The sequence below is a fragment of the Colletotrichum lupini genome, chromosome 4 (genome assembly GCF_023278565.1).
Source record: "Colletotrichum lupini chromosome 4, complete sequence".
In the NCBI taxonomy this organism is placed as follows: domain Eukaryota; kingdom Fungi; phylum Ascomycota; class Sordariomycetes; order Glomerellales; family Glomerellaceae; genus Colletotrichum; species Colletotrichum lupini.
In genome coordinates this window covers 2020307-2036132 of record NC_064677.1, presented here as the reverse complement: position 1 = coordinate 2036132, position 15826 = coordinate 2020307, and the positions used below count along the sequence as shown (strand labels likewise).

At 58.9% G+C, this 15826-nt stretch overlaps 6 protein-coding genes across 6 annotated transcripts; 3 read left to right on the top strand and 3 right to left on the bottom strand.

The window, feature by feature from the left end:
* Positions 1-92: 92 nt before the first annotated feature.
* Positions 93-2865, bottom strand: CLUP02_07751 (WD repeat domain-containing protein; the record flags this gene model as incomplete). The annotated part of the gene is made up of 3 exons (XM_049286744.1): positions 93-2563; positions 2611-2638; positions 2689-2865. The coding sequence occupies 3 exons, from the start codon at positions 2863-2865 to the stop codon at positions 93-95; spliced, it is 2676 nt and encodes an 891-aa protein (XP_049143887.1).
* Positions 2866-3162: 297 nt separating this feature from the next.
* Positions 3163-4791, top strand: CLUP02_07750 (uncharacterized protein; the record flags this gene model as incomplete). The annotated part of the gene is made up of 2 exons (XM_049286743.1): positions 3163-3198; positions 3244-4791. The coding sequence occupies 2 exons, from the start codon at positions 3163-3165 to the stop codon at positions 4789-4791; spliced, it is 1584 nt and encodes a 527-aa protein (XP_049143886.1).
* A 164-nt stretch (positions 4792-4955) lies between these two features.
* Positions 4956-5719, bottom strand: CLUP02_07749 (uncharacterized protein; the record flags this gene model as incomplete). The annotated part of the gene is made up of 5 exons (XM_049286742.1): positions 4956-5134; positions 5189-5312; positions 5368-5405; positions 5449-5480; positions 5577-5719. The coding sequence occupies 5 exons, from the start codon at positions 5717-5719 to the stop codon at positions 4956-4958; spliced, it is 516 nt and encodes a 171-aa protein (XP_049143885.1).
* A 545-nt stretch (positions 5720-6264) lies between these two features.
* On the top strand, positions 6265-6714 carry CLUP02_07748 (trafficking PGA2; the record flags this gene model as incomplete). The annotated part of the gene is made up of 1 exon (XM_049286741.1): positions 6265-6714. The coding sequence occupies one exon, from the start codon at positions 6265-6267 to the stop codon at positions 6712-6714; it is 450 nt and encodes a 149-aa protein (XP_049143884.1).
* A 753-nt stretch (positions 6715-7467) lies between these two features.
* Positions 7468-9962, top strand: CLUP02_07747 (uncharacterized protein; the record flags this gene model as incomplete). Its single annotated transcript, XM_049286740.1, has 2 exons — positions 7468-7689; positions 7740-9962. The coding sequence occupies 2 exons, from the start codon at positions 7468-7470 to the stop codon at positions 9960-9962; spliced, it is 2445 nt and encodes an 814-aa protein (XP_049143883.1).
* A 1838-nt stretch (positions 9963-11800) lies between these two features.
* CLUP02_07746 (glycosyltransferase family 17) lies at positions 11801-14094 on the bottom strand (the record flags this gene model as incomplete). Its single annotated transcript, XM_049286739.1, has 5 exons — positions 11801-11966; positions 12014-13200; positions 13303-13342; positions 13530-13650; positions 13782-14094. 5 exons carry the CDS (start codon positions 14092-14094, stop codon positions 11801-11803), a joined length of 1827 nt encoding a protein of 608 aa, XP_049143882.1.
* Between the last annotated feature and the right edge of the window lie 1732 nt (positions 14095-15826).

Below are 15826 nucleotides of genomic sequence, written 5' to 3'. Positions count from 1 at the left end.
CTGACATCAAAAGCACTCTCACATCGCACCAGGTCAACAGCGTAAAACCAAGAAAACCAATCTATTTTAAACTCCTACATCTACACCCCACATCATACCATGATGACATCCGCCGCGGCATCCTCCATGGCCACATCATGTTCTATCGCGGGGGGCGCGAGACTATCCATCTCCCGCAGGGTATATTCCACCAGGTAACTCTCGTCCACGAGCTCGTCCGTCCGCCTGTAGTGCCGCTCAGTGTACACGCGAAGCGCGTTGAGCACCTCCTTGAGGCTGCGCTGGCCCCGCGCGCCCTTGACCGAGAGGTTGGAGAACTTAGACGCCGGGTAGCTGCGGACGAGCGTCCAGAGGATGCGCTGCGCGACGGCGGCCGTCCGCGCGTTGGTGTTCCAGTCGCGCAGGCGGAGGAGCAGCGTGAAGAGCTGCTCGTCGGAGAGCGTGGCGAGGACCTGGTCGACGGCTTTCAGGCCGCAGAGGCTGCCGGGTTCGGGGGTGGAGGTGACGACTGACGTGAAGAGGCTGAGGAGGCGGCCGGGGTGGTTGAGCTGGAGGGCGAGGACGATGGCTTCACGGTAGGAACCGTGGTGGATGTGGTTTTGGAGCTCCTGCTCCTGCTCGATGAGCTTCTGGGCGGCCTCGGTGGCGGCGGCCTGGGATTCGGCGGTGGTGTCCTTCCAGAAGGTGACGAGGGCGTCGCCGTCGCCCGAGACGACGGTGTTGTCGACCGGGTGGACGGCGAGGGCCCAGATGCGGTCCTCGTGGTTGTCGAGCGTCGTCTCGGCCTCGCCCGAGTTGGCGTCCCAGACTTTGACGAGGCCGTCGCTGCCGGCGCTGGCGAACTGGACCTGTTTCTTGCCCTTGCCTTCGGGCTTGGGCATGTTGAGCCAGGCGACCTTGAGGACGCTGTTGGAGTGGCCCTCGAACGTCCGGATGCACGAGTAGTCGTTGAGGCTCCAGAGCTTGACCGTCTTGTCGGCGCTGCCGGTGAGGACGACGCCCTTGCCGGCGACTTGGCCCTCGTCGCCCTGGATCGCGGGGCATCCGGCAGGGGCGAACTTGACGGACCACACGCCGCGCCTGTGGCCGCGGAGGATGCCCTGGACCTCGCCCTCGGCGACGGACCAGATCTTGACCATCTTGTCCTGGGAGGAGGAGGCGAAGAGCTGGCTGGCCGGGTGGACGTCCATGGCGTTGATGTCCTTGTCGTGGGCTTTGCGGGTGAAGACGGCGCGGGAGCCGCCCTTGCGGGTTTGTTGGGGTTCCCGGGGAATCTCCCACTTCTTGACGGTCTGGTCCTGGGAGCCGGTGAAGAGGTATGGCGGGGGGTGGCTCAGGGGGTCCTTGAACTGTGCTGATGATTCTTGGGGAAGTTGCTTCGGGAGTGCCACGGCGCCAACCGATTCCGTGTGGCCGGTGAAGATGGCGTAGCATGTGTATGAGTTGTTGGCGGGATCGACGCGCCAGAGACGAGCGGTGTTGTCTTTTGCGCCGGTGGCGATCCAGTATCCCGACCAGTCGACGTCCAAAGAGACAATGATGTCGTCGTGGCCCTTGAGCAGCGCGATATCCTGGCCAAAGTACGTCGCGTCTTCTGAGGAGTCCTTGACCGAAACGATGCGAATGTCCTCGGCGTTGGTGGCCAGCGCAAGCAGGGAGCGGTCGGGCAAGAGGTAGTTGAGATCGATGATGGAGTCGTGAGTTCCGGAGATGCGTCTAAACGGCTCCATGACCGATCCCTCAACGGCATCCTTCTCCGGCACCTTGTATAGCGCCAGGGTGTGGTCGACCTGGACGCAGAGGATGAATGGGAGCTCGGGATGCGAGACGGCGCTGACGACGCCCTCCGCCTCGGCCTTCTCCGGCTGGTCCTTCGTGAGCTCCCGGCCCGTGTCGGTGTCCCAGATCCGGAGGCAGCCCTTGGCGCCGGCGGAATACGTCAGGCGGCCACCATCAACGAAACCAACGGCCTCGACGAGCTCCAGGCACGGCACAACCTTTCTAATCTTCCACGACCGCGCGTCCCACCAGATGATTGTCTTGTCTCTGCTGGCCGAGACGATGGCCTGCTGTTCGGGGGAGTAGTCGAGGCCTTGGACGTTGGAGACGTGCGAGTCGAGGCTGGCAACGGCAGCGCGCTTGTGCAGATCCCACACCCGTACTTTTCCGTCCTGGCTACCGGACACCAGACGCCAATTCGTTGTCGTTGTCGTAGTCTCCTCCTCGGTCTGTGTCGCCTTCTTCCCCTTCTTGCTTGCGTCCTCATTCGAACGCGCCGCTACTTCAAAAAAGTGCAGAGCCGAGACGAGCACGCTCGGTCCGCGGAAGGTGTGCGTGACGTATCCGCCGGCAATGTCCCAGACCTTGATCGCTCCGTCGGTGCCTCCGGTCGCGAGGAGAGTGCTCGTTCGGTCGACGGCGAGGACGACGACCGGGGTCCCGTGGGGTTTCAGCGAGCGCGTCAGCTTCGCCTCTATCGTTCCGTCTTCGGTGGTCTTGAGAGCGTAGATCTTCATCGCGAGCGATCGGGAGCAGATGATGAGGTGTGAGCCGGAGGGGGTCACTGCAGCTGTTAGATGGTGGGTTCCGTCGGGTACAAATTATACATACGGGTCAGCGTCGAGATCGTTTCGCCATCCTGACACTAAGGTTAGCCGTGCATCTCTACAGACGTCCCGGGGCGCATACTCCTTCAATCTTTGCCAGATGTTTCCCGTTGGAGGGGTTGGTGAGGATGGCGTCCTCGCCGAGGGGTGTTGCGAGAATCTTAGCGCCATTATCCAATGCGACGGAGCCGCCGGTGAAGATGGGCCGTATGACCCGTTCGGGCTCGAACGTCGTCTTGAGGGGCTGTTTGCTCGCCATCTTGTCGGTCTATCGAAGCGGTGCAATCAGTCGCGACATGCGGCAAGCAGCGGTTTGTCCCAGATTTTTTTTTTCGTCTGGCGGGATGATGCTTATCGATAGCGCTATCTTATCGGACCCGCTTTCGTGCAGGAGCTCCTGTCTCCAAGACCACTTCAAGTGCCTGGAGCTTGGGATCACCTGCGATCGCAGACTTACATCTTCAACCTGTGAATTAATCCCAATCTACCTAGAAGATCCTGAGCACTCGTTTGGCCCATCCTCCACCGCCCATGGGCCTTCCACCCACCACTCAACATGACGAGACTCGGTCCATTGACCGCGCAGGCCTTGGTACGATTGTCCCCAACCCACCCCAAGCCTCACTAACGCCCCCAGGGCCGCTCGCCATTTGACGATGTGGTCGATGGCGAAGGCGAAGACGACCCGCATGCGCCGACCCAGCAATACGACAGCCGCGGACGGCCGGTCAACCCCGAGACAAAACGGATGAACCGCGACATGGTGCGCTCCCACAACGAAGTGATGCAGGTCATTGGCGTCGCCGAGCCGGACAACACGCCCTCCACTGCCGAAGTCGATTCCGTGCGACGATACTTCAACTACGAGGATGCGGTGGGCACGCGGCTGCTGCGGTTCGGGCGTGCGCTGGAGATTGCCGGCGTCTGGGGTATTAACGGCATGCGACTGCGCATTCTCCTGTACAGGCGGTACGCCGACATTTCCTTCTTTGAGCTCTTCCAGCACGAGCGGAGCCAGCGGTCGATATCATCCGCCCTCATCACGGGTCTGCCGACGTTCCTCGGCGGCCACGTCTTCAAGATGGCCACCTACTGGTTCTACCCGTACCCGCGAAAGAACAAGTTTGTCAACACGGCGCTGTCGTACATCCGGGTGCACCTTCAGCTGTATGTCTTCCTCCAGAGGCTTGACATTATCCCGTCTGCGAGATGGTTCCCCTCGCTGAGCTTCTTCATCCCGGGCTCGCCCTCGTCGCCCATCGCAGCGCCGGCGCCGCCACAGGACTTTAGCCCATCGTCGCTGGTGCAGTATGCCGGCGCGTGGTGTGTGAACTCGATCCCCTTTGTTTCGTATGTCATCTGGGGCCAGATCTGGACGGAAGTGACTGGCCACCTGTGGCAAGAGTTCTACGGACGGCTGCCGAATACCGTGCACCACCGCAAGCCTCCACCGCCGCCGCCTCCACTACCGCCGGTGACCATCCCGGAGACCCCGGAGCCAGTGCCCGACGTGGATCGTCCACAGCCCGAACCTCTCTCTGAGCTGAGGAGTGAAGATATCCTTGAGGACATTCCGCCGGAAGCGGAACCTAGCGACACACCACCCGTCCAGGCAGTGCGCCGACCAAGCGCCTTCTCAGCCAGGGGAGAAGACTACGGCAGCGACGACGAAGAGGACGGAGGCATCAGTGCGACGCTCATCAGTTTCGACGTGGAAGCGACGGACTCGACCGATGCGCCTCCCGGGCTCTGGTCCGCCGAGTTGCGGCCAAGCACGGGTCCCGAAGGTTCCGGATACGGCGCCGCGATCCAGTACATGGACACCATGCTGACCAGGCTGCCGGCGTGTCTGGCGTCAGACATCTTCACCGTGATCTCGGGCTACGTCCTGGTCTCGCCATACGAAGCCGTCGCTCTTCGCTTGGTGGCGAGGTCCTACCGCGAGAGGATGGGCCTACCTACGTTCGACATCCACGACACCAATATCTTTAGCGGCATGACGCTGCGGGGCGTGACCAACTTCCTCGGGCTGGAGTTTTTGCACCTGGTGATTGCGGGTGAGCTGTGGGCTCTCATCACGGGCCTTGCGCAGTGGTTCCACATCACGGAGGAGGAGTGGAAGCTGTGGAACGAGATTGAGGAGGCCGAAGCCGCGGAGGAGCGGAGGCGTCAGGGGCAGATTTGAATGTGTGGGTTGGCGTTTGTGTTAGGTCATTGGCATGGTTTGGCGTCTGGCGTATGCAAAAGAAGATACCTCAAGCACAGTAGTCTTTCAACTGAAGTGTTCGTAACGTTCGTTAAATTTGGGTATCAACAGGGCATCGATGGTTTAATCCGTCCACAACTAGATCATCTCTTCTGCTTGCCTTTCCCCTTCCTGAGCTTCTCCGCCTTTTGCTCTTCGACGAAACCGCGGACAATGTCGAGCAGGTCCGGGTTCTTGCGGGCCAGCAGGACGACGTCCTCCGTGTGGACCGTCGATCTCCGCGCGTGCCGACTGAAGCTCTCTAGGTCGGTGGCGACGGACTCTGGTGGGCTGTTAGCATGGGAGACAGATTAGACACAACATGGCGAACGCTCACCAATCTGTGCCCAGACCATTTCGGTCAGCGCGCCAATGTACTGCGGCGTGGCGTTGCAGTTCTGCTTGATTGACTCCTCGTCGACAATCTTGCCGACTGCGAACCAGAGGGCGGCCTTGAGACGCTGGACATGTTTTGTCAGTGATGTTTCGTTTGGGGATTGATGGTGGGATGGGTACCTCGCGCTCGTCTTCGTTGGACAAGTCCGCCATCTTGACTGTCTTGGTGTCTTGGTGTCTTTCCCACTTTACGCGACGGACGCGTCGCGGGGTTCTTGAGGGTATAAGGGAGGCTGAGGAGAATCAAGAATCACTTGGCCAGGTATGAGAGTCACGGCAGATCGACACGCCAGCTTAGTCAAGGTTTCTTGCGAGGCACTCGGTCTGACTATCTGTTGACGATGGCGATATACTGCTCTGGGGACCTGGACATGTCGTCGGGGATCGGGAGGATCACATGATGTCGCGCCCCTTTCGCGAGGGTGATGACTAAGCTTTGTCGGCTGGGAGCCTCAGCAACGGCTTCCGCCATCATCAGAGATATGGGAAGGCTACCGCTCCATCGTACCACCGGTCTCAAGGCCTTGATGAACAGGCAGCTAATGGAAGGCACTTTGAAGAAAGGTCTCTTAGTCACCGGTGGATTGGCGCTGACAGAGGGCTCTGAAGCATTGCCCATCTGCGAATCCTTGGGGGATCACTAACGGAACGCGCTGTGACATCACTGGACAAGCCCCTGTAGGACCCTTGGACCGACCGCTGAGCCTCCACTGTCCAGCGAGCTTCTCTATTGCCGTGCCCTCAATTGGCCAAAGTCAGCGGGCTCCTTCAGGTGGGGCAGCGCAATTTTGACCGCGCGGGCCGACCAGTTCAACGTCGCGATATTTTCTCTCGGCCGCGACCATCTTCGTCTCTGATTCTTTCCGTCGTCGTCGCTTCGAGAAACTCATCAGAGACCAACTATCCTGCGTCCTCAATCAACCACTCTACGTTCGATCATCCAAACGAGCGCACCTGCGCACTACCCAACCTCTCATCAAAAGACAGACCCACGGAAACCACCCCACCACCGCCAAAATGTCCGCCGTCATCAACCTCCTCAACACAATCTGGACGCGCTTCAGCACCAACCTGCGCGGCACCCTCGAGGGCATGTCCGCAGAGAAATGGATCCGCCTCGTCATCATCGTCGGCGCCTACTGCCTGCTCCGCCCTTACCTGATGAAGCTGGCCGGCAGCTCGCAGATGAAGCAGCACGAGACCAAGCCCGAGGACGAGTTCGACGGGCCCAAAGCAAAAGTGCAGCCCAATACGCTGCGCGGGCAGGTGGATATCCCCGAGGATAGCGACGATGAAGGCACTAGCCAGGCCACGGGCGCGACGACGTCGACCGACTGGGGGAAGAAGGCGCGCAAGAGGCAGCGCGACGTGCTCAAGAAGATGATTGATGCTGAGGAGAAGAGGCTTGCTGAGCTGCAGGAGGATGATGAGGACAAGGACATTGAGGAGTTCTTGGTGAAGGAGTAGGGGGGTTTGATGGTTTGGAGCGGTTGGAGATGGCGTTTGGGCTCTTGACGGTTGATAGCATCATTAATACCAATGTCGGTGCCTCTGTCTATGGAACGCTTCGTCGTGATAGAGCATCCGGTCATCTTTTGGGAGAGATCCTCGAGCATGGAACCGTCGATGGGACGCCACACGATGTCTCTCGCAGTTTTGGCCTGTCGATGCGACAATTTGGGCCCAGAAACCCAAAGCATCGTGCCCGACAATGACTCTCTAAATGCTACCAGTTTCTACCCCTTCGCCAGTGATACACCGTTCTCAGCATTCCATTGCTTTACTTCCCGACTTCAAGTCATCCCGCTTGCGCAGTCATCAGAGATTCAACTCTCTGGTCGACTTCATCGCCAGCCCATCCAAGCAGAGCCTCGTCAATCTGGCGACCTTGCTGAACACGACGCTAGGACCAGCTGTCCGAGACAGGGATGACAGTTCCACTAAACTTTCGTCCCCTGTGACCTCCACTTGACCAATGCACCTCGACTGCACCTGCTCTGAGAAATCGACTTTCTAAACGCGTCCCACGGATCAGGATCCAAGAATCTTTCTTGATCATCACCACCATTTTTTTTTCTTGGCCCAGCTTCGCCCCTTCGATGGCAATTGGGCACTGGCGACGATACACAATTGATTGTCCCTCGCCGAGCGCTTGATTGCACCGGCTCAACAAACGCATGCGACGAACCGATTGCGACAAACGCCAGGCGCAACTGTGAGATGGCTTCCGCACTCCCAGCCGCCATGGCTGCTGCCTCATCCATCGACCCGGCGGCGGCGACTTCGACCGATTCCCCTCCTGCCTCCAAGAAGTTCAAGGCGTCCGACCTCCCCCTACCATCTGCGACCCGAGCCGCCATCGAATCCCTGGCCCACAGCTTCAAGAAGAAGGGCGGATACGACGCCATTCGCAAGGAGGTCTGGGACAAGTTTGCAGCGAGCGTGAGTCTCTTCTGGCATGTACTTGCGTGACGAACGACTGACCCGCGCAGGATTACGAGGCCCAAGTCACCAAAGCCATCCTCGAGGTGGCCGAACAGGAAGTCGAACGCAACCCCGGCCAGCTCCTTACCCTCGACCGAGGCAAAGCTGCCGCCCTGATTGACGGCGCTCTCGAGCGCTCTGGCGTGTATCAAAAGGCAGAGCAGGTCATCACGCAACTTATCGACAGGGCATCCATCGAGGAACGCATGCGACAGCTGCGCCGCGCCGACATTGGCGAAGACGAAGCTGCGGCAGAGCAAGAGCGGGGAGCCAAGACAGACGAAGACTACCACGCAGAGACGTTGGCGAAACAAGCTGAGCGCGAAAGAGTCCGGGAAGAGCTGAGACAAAAGGAGGCTGCCATCGAAGAAGAGAAACGCAAGATTGCACGGGAAGAGCGTAAAAAGGTCGAAAAGGAACGAGAAAAGGCCGAGGAGAAACGCAAAGCCGAACGAGACGCCAGACGGGCTGCCAGAGAGAAGCTTCAAGCAGAACGCGAGGCCGAAAGAGAAGAGCGCCGCCGCCAACGAGACAAGGAGCGGAGCCGGGAAAGGGAGCGTGACCGCGACCGAAGCCGGAGCCGCAGCCGTAGCCGCCGCAGAGATAGAGATCGCGACAGAGACCGTGATCGGGACCGCGACGAGCGCGACCGTGAGCGTCGGGAAGAGCGAGATCGCAAGCGCAAGGAGCGGCACGAAGAGACCGAGGAAGCCAAGCAGAAGCTTTCCCAGGAGCAGCTCGAGAGACTTGAACAGGAAGCCCTTGCGGACCTCCTCCGAGAGAGCAAGCGCAACACGGCAAAGCAACCCGAACTGGAGATTGACGAAGCGCTGGCACCACCTCCTAGGAAGCTGGCTCCCGCGTCTGCCATCATGCCCTTTAAGAAGGTTGCCTCCTCGCGAGACTCGCAAAAGGCCGCCGAGCCGAAGAAGGCGGTAGAAGTCAAGAAGGAAGCACGAGATGCTAGCGTCGCCGCGACACCAAAAGCCGATGCACCAGCTGTCAAGGCTAGAAGTCGCAGTCGGTCACAGGCGACTGCCAAGGACCGCGAGAAGGACAAGGAAGGCGATGACGATAGACGACGCACGCGAGATGATGACGACCGCCACAGACGTGATCGTCGGTCTAGGTCTCCTCGACCGCGTGATCGATCCCGCGACAGACGTGACAGGTCGCGGTCAAGAACCCGACGCGATCGCAGCAGGTCTCGTCGACCCGAAAGGCGGGAGAGGACCCCCTCGCGCACTCGATCCAAGACGCGCCGTGATCGAAGCAGATCTCGCACACGCCACGACCGCCGTGATAGGAGTCGGTCTAGGTCTCGCGACCGGAGAGACCGCGTTCGCGACAGACGAGATCGTAGTCGCTCACGCCGCCGCGAGAGAAGTCGGTCGCGGGCTCGCAACGATCGCAGGGACCGCAGCCGTTCTCGTGTGAGGGCCGACCGCCGAGACAAGTCGCGGTCCCGCTCTAGGACCCGCCGAAGCAGGTCTCCACGGCCTGACCGGCGCGAGTCGATCCGACGTGACCGCAGCCGCTCTCGCCCTCGCCGGGATCGCTCTTCTGACCGAAAACCTTCTGAGCGCGATCGCAAGAGTCGGTCTCGCTCGAGACACCTTTCTCCCGTGGTGCGATCTACTCCCCGGCTCGAACGCGACAAGGACGAAAAGGAGGCCACCAAGATGGTCGAGGTCCGCAAGCGCGAAAAGGAAGCCAAGGCGTATCTTGCGGCGCAGCGCGAGGCCCGAGAGAAGGGCATGCCGGTTCCCGGGATCGACGATAAGAGAAGCACGGGGGATCGCTCACCTGAGGCGAAACGCAGGCGCGACCTGGATGAGATCGATCGGTACGTGCCCCCCGGCCGAGACCGAGAGCGGCCTCACGACCTGGCATGGGATGACGAGCGGCGTCGGAGTCGCTCGCGCAGCAAAGATCGCGAGCGGGACAAGGACAGAGACCGCGTCAGGGACAGGGATCGCGATCGTGATAGGGACAGGGACCGAGACCGGAGAGACAGAGACCGCGATAGGGATCGGTCGAGAGATCGCTCTAGAGATCGACGGGACCGGGAGAGGGCCAGGTCGAGGGATCGGGATCGGGATAGGGATAGGGACCGTGATCGTGATCGCGACCGTGACCGCCGCAGCCGGAGAGACCGCAGCGTCTCGTCGCGGAGGGACCGACGGGATCGAGACCGGAGCAGGAGCCGCCGAAGGAGTAGGAGTCGCTAGTTGCCTCTGCGCCCGGCGGGGATGGTTCGTTTCGCCAAGGAGGGTAATGGGATGGGAATGTGAAAAATAGGGAGGGTACGGCATCGGGTCGTCTCACGTGGATAGGAGTTATGGAATATCATCACATGGCTCACTATGGCATACGGCTGGGGCGAAAGCGTCGATAGCATCAGTAGCATCAATCGCAGTGACAGCTCGCGGGAAGTGCGCCTCAAAGTGAAGCTCGCCTTTCCCGTGGAAGGATGTCGTCAGCTGTGGTGGACATGCAGCAGCCTTCTGTATCTGATACGACCGCCGCCTATCCACAACTCTCCATGTAAACACGGCGCCGAACGGAACCCCACAAAAGCGGCTTCGGCCCGGACAAGCGACTGGAAACCCGGAACAACAGGGATTCCAATTTTTCCAAACCGTCCACGCGGCGTGTAGCTGTCATGGACTCATGGAGAATGGAAACGCGACGGGCGGTGCATCCGAGGGACCTGGGACCCTGCACCATCCCGCCTACGCTTGCGCCGCCAACGCCAACGCTTCCACAGGACCTGGGTTCGAAGGCAGAGATGACGGGCCACGAATGCCGTCTTTTCCCTCCCCTTCCAGGCTACAGTTTCTCGGACAGCCGCGAGCTCAACCATCCCCTTTGAAATCTTTTCAAATTCCCAGAATTGCCAGATTCTAGTTGAGAAGAAAGACGAGGTGTTTGGACGACAACGAGCCAGCTAGCATGACTCAAAGGTTCTTACGCACAGTCTGCTCATCTGCCCACAGCGAAGATTCGGGCAGAACTTTTTCGCTTTCGCGAAAGCCCCGTTGTCTACGATTACACACTTCTTTCCATGCCGCCGTGAGGCGTAGCGCTTCAAACTTTCTCACCGCAAATTGGCCCCCCGTTTCCCATACACCCCGTCGGGGAACCTACACGGGGTGATGGGGTACCCATTCCCAGACGTGCCAAACGCCTTCATCCGCGGCAGTTTCGAATATCGTAGGTTTATAGCTCTCTCCAGCTCGTTATGGCCTCCTTCTATGCCACGCTGCTACGCTACTCTACACCCCAAGATAGAGAATAGCAAAACTCTGATAAGGCGAACCCGGCTTCCAAATCCGTCCGGCGCAGTAATCATTCCCGATCCCAGCCTGGCACCAAAAACCCTCGCACACATCACAATAAGGTTTTCCCAAACGCACTATACCGAGCAACCCTCTTCCCTGAATAGACTCACGCAGCCACGCATCACAATGAACAACGTCCAGGGTCCAGCCTTGCTGTCATACTACGTGCACCGCTGGCCCCCCGTTTGACCGCCAATAGTGTGTGCCGGTGGGCGGCCCTGTTCAGATTGCCAGAGATCTGTGAGGGCAACGACTGAGCAAGCCAGCTCCCAAAACCACGTCTCAGAAAAGGTCCCGGCGGTTCCGTCTGGGGAAACTCTATTCTGGCTTCCGCGCAAGTCGCAAACGTCCCCATCTGAACTTTGTTCTACGGAGTGCTCCGGTTTCTTCACGCAAAGTTGCCGGCGGACACGCAATTTTGCTATGCAAGTCCGCTGTGCGCGCGCAGCTTCACTACTCTCACTTGGGGCCCTTGGCATGCCGCCTAGAGGGGCTAACCCGAAGATGGCGCCACGCAGACTATATCCTCAAGGCAGGTGTTTGACAGCTTCATAGTTTGATGAAGATGGGCGGCCGAATAGATTGGAATGCCGCGAAATTAATAGTACAAAAGAAGAAAACACGGAAAGAAAAAAAATAATGTCTCTGTAGGTCCCTCCCGCGGGAACACAGGTATCCAACGCCCCAAACGCCTGTAGTCCAAGTCCTGCCCACCCATACAGCACCTAAGCCGCGGGCGTTGAGGTGGCCTTGGGGGTGTAGTCCCTAAAGTTGGCATTGAGCGGATCGCGGTCCAGCAGGTACTTGAACTTATCCGAGTTCTTCTTGACGTAGTCTGGCACGTCGTGGTTCTCCTCGATGCGGTCAAAGTTGGACTCGCCTCGGCCGAAGCTGTGTAGTGTTAGTCAGAGTCGTCACAAGTCAGAGACACCACTTACATGTCGTGACCGCGGCGGGCCACGGAAACAATCCAGTCGGGGTCCTTGAACTCGGGCTTGTTGAGCTCGGCGTGGGAGAAGGAGTTGATCTTCTGGGCCATCTCCTCGACGGTGCTGAAGCAGTAGCTGCAGTGCCAGCCGCCCTGGTTGAAGTGGTGGTCGTTTGCGTTGTGGCGGAGGTCGTGGGGGAGGACGGTGTCGACGCCGCGGTAGACGGTGGCCTGGGGGTGGTTCCAGTCGTTGCGGGAGAGCCACTGGTAGGAGTAGTAATAAATCTTGGAGTGGATGGAGACGCGGGGCGGGATCTCGCAGTTGCGCAGGGCGCGGAGGACCTCTGGCTTGGGGATCTCGTCCACGTCGGAGACGATGAGAATATCGTCAATGGAAGCCTGCTGCTCGCCCTCGAGCGTGGGGATGACCTGCTCATACATGGCGTTACGGCTCTTGGCCTCGCGGTCCCAGGTGCTGCTCTCCTTGAGGGCCTCGAGGTCCATCTCACGGAGAATCATCTTGTGGTGCCACGGCTTGAAGAGGTCCCAGTTCTCCTTGATGTACAGCGGCTTCTGGTTGTCGGTGAAGGTCAGGGCCGACTCGAGAATGACAAAGTAGTCGACGTAGGGAGCCATCTGGCCGAGGCGGACCTCGAGCATCTCGACTTCGGTGTTGATGAGGAGCAGGTCGTACACCTTGCGCTTGCGGACCAGCTCCGTGTTGGCCGGCTTCAGGCGGAAGTGGTCACAGTACTCGACGGCCTTTGCGGGAGGGAGGACCTCGCTATTGCCTGCTTTGGCGAGGCCATCGTAGGGCGTGCTGTTGGGATGTGTGATCTTGCGGGCATGCTCGGCCACCTCTGTGTGAAGATCAAGACGCCAGACGAGCCAGATGAAAACGAGGGAAGCCACCACGGCCAGATACTTGATCTGGTGACTTGATGTTGATTTGTTCATCATTTTGCTGGGTATAAGCACAAGTGACCGGAAGAAGATGAAGGAAAGGATGCCCCGAGAGAAACCGCTCAAACCTTGAGCTGCAAGATGAGCAAGACCACAGAGAAGAGAAGATGGGGAACGGCAAACTATCGGCCAAATCTTGCGAGCAGTGAAATAGAAAATGGGCGAGGTGAGGGGTACAAGCTGAACTTGTTGAACTCTGCGAGGGACACAAAGTCGGCTGGGGGTTGGCCTGAGCTCTCTCAAAGTTCAGTCTGAGTCGTCGGTCTCGAACATTTCAGAGGACAATCCTATAAGTGTCTCGCCTCCGCTAAAAGGCGTCGTCCGTCATGCTTGTACATTTCTAAGCTCGCCGAGCTGAGGTCCGCCCTTTGATAGTCTGGACAGGGGTGGGCGTTATTTGCTGTGTTGGAACCCTTTGGGCCCTAGGGGCCATGCCATTCGAGAACGTGATAGCGGGAATGCAATCACCGAACGCAGTGCCTGTGGCGGACAAGGCGATGCCGCGATTGACGCCAAGATGGGCCAACATGCAGCCCAACAGACAGCCGCAGGAACGTGTAGACCCGCGATGGCACGAGACTATCACGACAGTATCCATATGTAGACGGGATGAGCGGACGGCTAAAGGGAGGTTGACGTGCATCAGACCCTGGATGGGTGTTGGGATGAGCATCTTGGGCGGCACTGGCACGCAGATGCTATTCGCACGCATACTTCCGGCAGGGAGGACGCGCCGCTGCAGTGCGAATGTCCTCATCCAAAGGCGATGCAGGGGGCGGCCATGCCAGCTTGGCGCAAAGATAACGACAGTCGACACTTGTCAAGGATCCCTTGATCTGCCCTAGCACGCCTAGCCTTCCAGTCGTCTGGGTATGGTTTGTGGACCATTGCCTGTGGTCCATGGACCAAGCCCTGTGGTTGCAAGCGGGACGGTACGGGATCCTCGGGGAGCGAAGTACCCCTGTCCGAGGTCTTCAGGTCTTTGGGAAGCTCGCCGTGAGCAGACGTGGGCTTGCAGCTGGAGAGCGAAAGAAAGAGAGGCGGCGAGTCACAGGCCAGGGTGGTAGACTGGGCTTGCAGGATGGCGGGTGCGCTTTGTGATGATTTGGTGTTGTGTTCTGAACACATTTCGGCGGTGGCCCGAGATGTCTTGACTGACGTTCCGCTAGTCTGATGATGGGCCTCACCAATCGCCCATCTACTCATGAATGGTCTCCAGCGCGGTGGACAAGTACCACGCGACGACAGCCCACATACCCAGAACGATATTGCAACCAAGGCCGGTCTGACAAAGAGAAGATGGGCTGAACGGAGCACCATAGTGCAAAGAAATCGAAAGCGTCGTCGGCATTGGGTTTCCCTTTGGTTTCCCTGGAGTTACACAGCACGCGTTGGGTGTTCTGTCTTGGATCCGAGAACCGGGTCGAATTGTAGTGGCAGCCAAGGGAGTTGAGTTCTCTCCCGCATTCCGTTGGTGTTGGAATGCGGATACGGAGCGATGAAGCATCACATCGTGGTTGACGATGGTGTTGATGGGCGAGAAGCCGTGGGTGATGCAAGGGAGCGTGGGGGAGATGAGGCCACTAGAGAAGTTGGCGGGCGCCTTTGGCTTTTCCAGCGATCCCTTGGTTACACGAATCGGTTATGCAGAAAGTGGACAAGACATTGTGTGCCGTTTTGTGCAACCTCGCTTGGTGTTGCTGGTGTTGCTTATCTAAGAGGCTTATCTAAGATGCTGACCTAAGGTGTATGTACTTGTGTCATGTACCACTGGATGCACCATGGCTGATGGCGCCAATGCAGGAGATGGAGCCAAGTTTTATGCTTCCCCTGGCCTCTGAGCTTAATTAAAACATGACAGGCTGCGAGCAGCAATAGACGGCCAAACGGCACAGGCAGCGCCCCAGCACCAACTCGTCAATCCGCTGCATCGCGGGGCCGAGCCAACAAACTTTCCCCTTGGTCATTGCCTTCATAGGAACGCACCGGACAGAGTAAAGACCACATAACAGAGACTAGAGGTGTTTCCCCTTCCCTCGCGTTACACGACCCCCCTTGGCTCGCCGTTGTGTCTTGCATTGTGCCTTTGTCTCGCCTTGCCCAGGTCCCAAGTCCGCCGGCACTCATCTCAAGCTTTCGCTCCTTGACTTCTTCCCCCTTCTGATCATCACCACAACTCCCGCTGTCCAACTCTCCTTTCCTCATCCGAACACCCTCCACTCTCCCTTGGTCCCCTGAAAGCCTCGAGGCAAATTGCCTGCCACAAGGTTCATTTGCAAATTCCATTGCGCGACACGTTGCTCTTTTTGAGCCGTCTCTGCGGTCTACCTATGCAAAGTACAATCCGGACACAGCATCTCTCTGGACAATTAGCAACTCGTTAGCAACTCGTCAGTGAACCGGCCGTAACTGTGGCATCTGCAGCTTCATCTCCTCTGCGACTGCCAGAAACCAGACCGCACCCGACATCTCCAAACTCCCAGACTGCAACCAACGTCAACTCTCGCAACTCCAACACCCCATCCAACCAGTCAACCGGCAACCAACTAAAGACAAAAGACAGGGGTCGCTCCCTCCACGTACCGGCCGCCCGACTTTAGCGCCTCCTCCCCAAAGCCCCCCCTTCTCCGCCAGCCTTCTTCAGGCCCAGCTACGACCAGTGGTCAGCCCAGTCCAATAAGGTGCCGTCCTATTTCGTACCATCGCCAGGTACATTGCAGCCAGCAGAAAATACGAGAAAACCCGCTGCGGAAGGGGGCTCATTGACACCAAAGGACCTCGAGGTACCGAGTACCAGGCACCAGTCCAGCAAACGGCGCAGCGCTTCAAACATCCGCCTGCCGCCACGCACCTTGCAGTC